Below are 6,342 nucleotides of genomic sequence, written 5' to 3' on the forward strand. Positions count from 1 at the left end.
TAATATTATTATTACCATTATTATTTTACCCTTATTATTTATATACTTATTATTATTACTATATTGTTAAATCAATCAATTTGTATATTATTATTTTCATTATATCTTTTTTTTATTTACTTACCAAAATACTTTAAATGCATTTATTTTATTTTATCTCCTATTTATTTTTTTTAATTTCAAAACTTTAGACTATTTATTTATTTTTTATTATTTTTATTTTTATTATAACTCTAATTTCACCCATTTTATAATAGTTTTTTTTCTTAGTATATTTTTTATTGTTACTACCATTATTATTATTATTATTATTATTATTATTATTACAATCTTAATTTCATCCTTTTTACTTGTCCTTTTAATATTTCATAAATTATTTTTTTAAATATTTATTTGTATATTTATTTATTAATTCCTTTTGCCCTTTTAAATTTAGTATGGCTTTGTTTTTTTTAATTGTTTTATTGTTGTTATTCATTGTTATTATTTATTTATTTATCTTTTATTTTCTTTATTTATTGTTAATATTTGCGTTAAAATGGTGTATCATTGTTGTTGTATTTGTAACGATTTGTTTATTAGTACACTCGCATTGTGGTCGTTTGTTTGTTTAATATTTTATTCGTATATCATTTTAAGTATTGCATCAATCTTGACCCAAATGTTTTTTTTGAATAAGTAAATAATACTTCATATTTTGGGATTCGAAAAGATCGTACCCTAACTTACGGGGTCTCAATTTTTTTGATAATTCCAAATATACGAACCTTTTTAAAAAAAACACACATTTTTTAAAAAAATTATCTCGGGAATCAGAAAAGGACCGTGTTCCAACTTACAAGATATGATTTCTTCTCCGAAGCCGAGATGATCAAAATTTCTAAAGATAAATAAATTTTTGGTGTTTATTCTCATTTCGGGATTTAAGATATTGCATCCTAATTCACGGGATATAATTCTTTTTCTCGATTAATGTGAAATAAACCCTTCTTTAAATTTTTAATAAAAGGATCATATTTTTAAATTTCTTTTCGAATTTTAAATTTTTTTCGACATTAAGACATTAATTAATCAATTAGGTACCAATTTTGTTCAATGTTTCCACGTTTCTACATTGTATCAGAATTTTTGCTTTACAATTTTGTTCTTGTTTGATTGATTCTGTCATGGTTGTAATAGGCCAATTTTGGCCTGGGCCCAAAACTAAAACAAACACAAAAATAAACCAAATAAATAAAGTTCAATAATTAAAAGTCCATTTACATTACAAACCCAAACCCCAACCAGCTCAACTAAACCCAAATCACTAACTCTAGCCCAAAACAAAAGAAAAAACAGAAAACCTTAGCCTAAACTCAGTACCACCCCTTTTTACTACTATAAAACAACTTACCATGTCCATATCCAAGATTACGTCTTTTAGATTTATTATATATTGCTACATTCACTTAAAGGAATGGAGCAAATACAGTAAAATTGGACGTTATGATTTATTTTTTATTTAATAACTTATTATTTTATAACCACAAGTAAACAACCTTTTTTTCACAATATTATTTTGCATAAGAACATTTGAAGTATGATAACTTGAAAAAGTTTTCTAACAAGTTCTCATTAGGAATGTCTCCCAATATAATGTTAATTTGAGAACTTATCATGAATACTGCAGAATTATACTCACCTACAGTTTTAAAATCTTTCAACTTCAGGTGCATCAAATCATAAAATTATCGTATTTCAATGGTCATATTTTTCTCTTAAAATTATTCCACAATTCAAGTGGATATTACATGGTCAAATAATCTTCAGGAATAACTTGATTTCAAATCACAATTACACAAGAAAAATATTTATTTAGTCAAATATTCCAATCAAATATTCTACTTCAGCTGTTCATGGGGTTGATGATGAAAAAAGATCATAGCAGATGATCTTGGTCAATTCAATTTCGCATATAAGAAATGTCACAATTATCTTTCTAACATGCATATCAAATCTTTAAGCATTCATGGACCATGCATGATATAATTAAATAATCAAATCTTTTTCATACCAAATATAGTCTTTTTCTCATTAACAATCTCAATATGAGATCCATTACAGTGAATATCTTTTAAAACTAATACATTAATCATCACAAATTTTGTTCTTTCATATATTGATATATTAGCTCTTTTGGAGCTTTCAACTAATTTTCATATCACATTGATAACATAAGTTTTCTCTACCAATGATCTTCCATATCACATTGGTACAATAAGTTATCTCTAACATTTGAAGGGTCATGTTGTGAAATCTCATTGTTCTCTTATTTATTATTATGTTTCAACTTATAGTAGCTATTATTATGTCATTTATCATGTCCATAATCATATCCTTTAAAATTTCCTTTATGTTTGCGTTCACTTCGGGAAATACAACAGATTTAGTAGGACGGACTTCTAAACGTCTCAACAGATTCTTTACTTTATAACTACCATCGCAATGATGCATGGATTTCAATTCAAAATCTATTTGTTTATGTTGTTGTCGTGATTAGTCTCAAGTTACAATAAGCATGCTATCATAAAATAAATTAGTAAAATATACCTAAAGATCGTTAACATCATCATCACCCAGGTTATTATCACGAGCACCATTACAAGTACTAAAACAAGTTTGTTTTCATAAAACCATTTATAAATTAATAGTAAAAACCATTTATAAACAAACAAATATTTCTTTGGATATGATGCTCGAAAGTTATCAGATACATATTGTACCAAATTTCGATATCACATATATGTTATAAAATCTTATGATAATAAATTATCTATAATTTATAATTAAATTAAAATGTATAATCCAATTATTCAACAAGAGCATATTAATGAGATTGAATTAGATCCTATTCGATTTCTCTTTAATCAATAATACCAAGTTAATAACACTCTTCACCACAATTTTAATCAAAGTTCAAGCATAGTTAGAAACTTATGAAGAACATAAAAAGGGTTTTAGAAAGAAAATTATATACCGTTAACATGTTATGAAATAAATGATAAATGATAAAGAATCAATTCTCCTTATTTCTTGAATCTTAGTAGACGAAATGATTTGAGTTAAACCCAAAAAAAAATTTCGTTCAACAACTTAACTTTTTTAAAGAATGTAGTTTATATTAATCAATTAGAGAGTAAAAAAGAACGTATTTTATTAATAAAGGAGGATATTTACAATGCTTCTATAAAATCTATATTTATAAACACAAGAAGCATAAATAAAATAAAACTCTATTTTTTAATAAATATTAGAGTCTTAAAATACATCAAATTTATCTTGATCTTGATAATAAAATATTTATAACATTAATGATAAAGAAATTTATTACTTAAAATTAGGGATTTGGAGAATCTTTTTTTTTTTTTTTAAAATACTTGATTGGATATTTATTCAATAAGCAGAAATAAACAAAGGCTAGCCTAGAGTCAGATAGAAGATGGACTCAGCCCAAGACACAAAATTAAGGGCCAAACAAAATAAAAATAAATCCTAATCAATCCTATCCAGTCGACGAAGGCAGCTGGCACCCAACACAACCCTCCATATTCACTCAATCTCAACGGTTCCAGATACCCAAGACGTACCAGTTTCCAAAAACCAAAACCTTTTCTGCTACCTGTCCCTCTACCAGAGCAGCCTCCAAGCAGCTTTCAATCCGGGTTTCTTTGCCTTCTCATCTCCAACACACCACGAACCAAGTCAGGCAAATGTCCGTCCAGGTAAAATTCCTCCCCCTTCTTCAAACTTTCATAGGCTAGGGTGTGAGCAAGGAGATTCGCAGATTTAGGTGTATATTGGAAAACTACCCTCTGAAAATGTTCTTTTTGCCGGTGAATATCCCTAATAATGGCCCCGATTACTGACTTATCCGGGTTTGCTGAACTGCATTTCTTGATTGTTGTCATTGAATCACCTTCGATTATTACGGATTCGAGGCCCAGGTGAATCCCCAACTGCATAGCTTGTAAGCATGCATGCGCCTCCGCTGCAAACGGTGATGGTACCGCTTTGTGGAGGACCACTTTCGAAGCCAGAATCTCCCCCCCCGCCGGAGTTCCTAGCCACTACCCCAGATCCAGATTTTTACATTGTTACCATTCGGGGGAATTTTGAATTTAAAATTAAAAAAAATATAAAAACAAAGTTATGATTTAACATCTTGATGAATGGGTCGGTGATTAAGTCAAACATTTTCATTTGCACAAAAAAAATAAAAATAAAATCAAGCACTATCAGCTCACCTAAGTTTTCATTTTGGGCCAGCCGTCGACCACTTTCACATTTTTCTTCCGAGGGGGGGCTAAGTGGGCTACAACCACCATTCTCACAATCAATTGAATAAGAAAAATTGAAATTTTATAAATTCATTGAATATTGAAATGTTTTGGCTTAAAAAGTTGGTCTTATTCATTATATTTTTTTATTTTATTTAAAAACTTATATTTAAAATAATAAAAATAGAGATATTGTTTAAAAAATATCATATAAAAGTTAATAATTGTTATTTATTTTATTTAAAAAATTATGTGTTTTTAGTAAATATTTATGAAAAAGATTTTAGAATTTTATCAAATAATATACAAAGTACTAAAACTAAAAATGAATATAAAAAATCGAAAACCATCTTGAATTATGATAAATAATTCAAAATTTTTTAAAAATATAATCCTTTTCATCTATATATATATTTTAATAGTTTTACATTACATCAGAATTTTCATCTTAAAAAAAATTAAATTTAATTTGAAATTATAAAATTAAAGACGAAATTATTGATGTAAGATAAAATTATTAGAATCATAAAAGTTTATTTCTTCGAAATACGAATTTGCAATCAAAAGAAATATGGACATGAAATCTGTTAACAATTATATTAGTATTGTGGTTAATTTTGAACGGTGAATATAAATTATTATTAAATGCTTCTAAAATAAATACAGTTACTGAAAACTTCCACACAACTCACAGCTAGTCTCCACCCTCCAATCATACTAACCTAACGGCCCGCTTTCGTGATCCCCGTTTTTGGGCTTCGGCGCGTTTCGTAGTTACGTAACGACGTGGCTCCATCGTAATTTCAATCAACTTCAAGGCACAAATCCTCTTAAAATTAAAAACCGTGTGCCACGTAACTTACGATTTACGTTTATTAATATTTATCTATAAATAATCTAATTTCATTCCAAATTCAAGTCCAGAAGCTACAGCACAACGAAGAAGGCAAATAGACTTGAGAAAGAAAAACAGTCTCAAAATGCAGCAGAAGTCAGGCTTCCTCATCCTCTTCCTCTCCCTCATTTTCCTTCCTCTCATCTTCTCCGACGCCAGAAAGGAGGCTCCCCTCGGAGGTTGGAGGCCGATCAAAGACACCAAGGACCCACACGTGATGGAGATCGCGGAATTCGCCGTCGAGGAGTATAACAAGCAGTCAAATGGGAGTTTAAAGTTGGATAAGGTGGTGAAAGGCGAGACTCAGGTGGTGGCCGGGACAAATTACCGGCTGATTTTGCAGGCGAAGAAAGGGGCAGTCGATAACACGTATCAGGCTGTGGTGTGGGAGAAGTTGTGGCTGAATCTCAGGAATCTCACCTCCTTTAACCTCGTCAAGGGTTAGATTGGATTATAATGTAATTTATGTTCATATATGTTATCCTCGTCCTTTTCTATTACTTAACTGAGTGGAGAACAAAATCTTAATAATACATAATTACGTGTGTTTGGGTTTCAAAATTTGAGATTAATAATTTTCACTCGTTTCTTTCTTCATTTCTCATTTACCAGAAAAAAAATCTATTTATTCGTTTTAAAAATAAAAATAGGCATAAAACTAAACAAAAATCAATTGAATTTTGCAAAACAGTTTTATATATAAGAGATGCAAGAATGGATCAGATCTGGCATCAATGTTAGCTAGCTGAAGCTAAAACACAAGTTCATTGAATAATTTTGCAGTACGATTGATAAATTTCTTAAACCATTTATAAATCTCAAATTTATGCTTAGATTGCTGTAATCATGATGATATCGATTTAACTAACTACCCTGTATAATCCCTGTGATCAAGTTTAAATTTACTTTTTTTCTCTGACAATAAAAATCGAGTTAATAATTTTCAAATACAATTTAAAATTACCATGACGAAATTTACCATAATGATCATAAAGATGAAATTTACACAATAAGAATGACTAAAGTTAATTAATAGTTTTTCTTATCATACACTTAAACTCATGTCTCCCGACTATTGGTAAAGCAGTCATACTTCCTTCACCTAACTTAGAACTTGATTTAGCGCTCTTT

At 28.8% G+C, this 6,342-nt stretch overlaps 1 protein-coding gene and 1 long non-coding RNA gene across 3 annotated transcripts; one reads left to right on the top strand and one right to left on the bottom strand.

Moving 5' to 3' along the window:
• Window positions 1-3,383: 3,383 nt before the first annotated feature.
• LOC107910084 (uncharacterized) lies at window positions 3,384-4,428 on the bottom strand. Its single transcript, XR_001687462.2, has 2 exons — window positions 4,284-4,428; window positions 3,384-4,106 (listed from the first exon to the last, which is right to left on the bottom strand). It is a non-coding gene; the product is annotated as an uncharacterized lncRNA (long non-coding RNA).
• Window positions 3,415-5,772, top strand: LOC107910085 (cysteine proteinase inhibitor 1). 2 transcript variants are annotated; one of them, XM_016837837.2, is made up of 2 exons: window positions 3,415-3,761; window positions 5,236-5,772. In XM_016837837.2, exon 2 carries the CDS (start codon window positions 5,297-5,299, stop codon window positions 5,654-5,656), a length of 360 nt encoding a protein of 119 aa, XP_016693326.1. In that variant the 5' UTR covers window positions 3,415-3,761; window positions 5,236-5,296; the 3' UTR covers window positions 5,657-5,772. The 2 variants fall into 2 exon arrangements, with proteins under 2 accessions (XP_016693326.1, XP_040951884.1); XM_041095950.1 differs by having other exon boundaries at window positions 5,241-5,772.
• Window positions 5,773-6,342: the final 570 nt, after the last annotated feature.

Source organism: Gossypium hirsutum, chromosome D06 (assembly GCF_007990345.1).
Source record: "Gossypium hirsutum isolate 1008001.06 chromosome D06, Gossypium_hirsutum_v2.1, whole genome shotgun sequence".
NCBI lineage: Eukaryota > Viridiplantae > Streptophyta > Magnoliopsida > Malvales > Malvaceae > Gossypium > Gossypium hirsutum.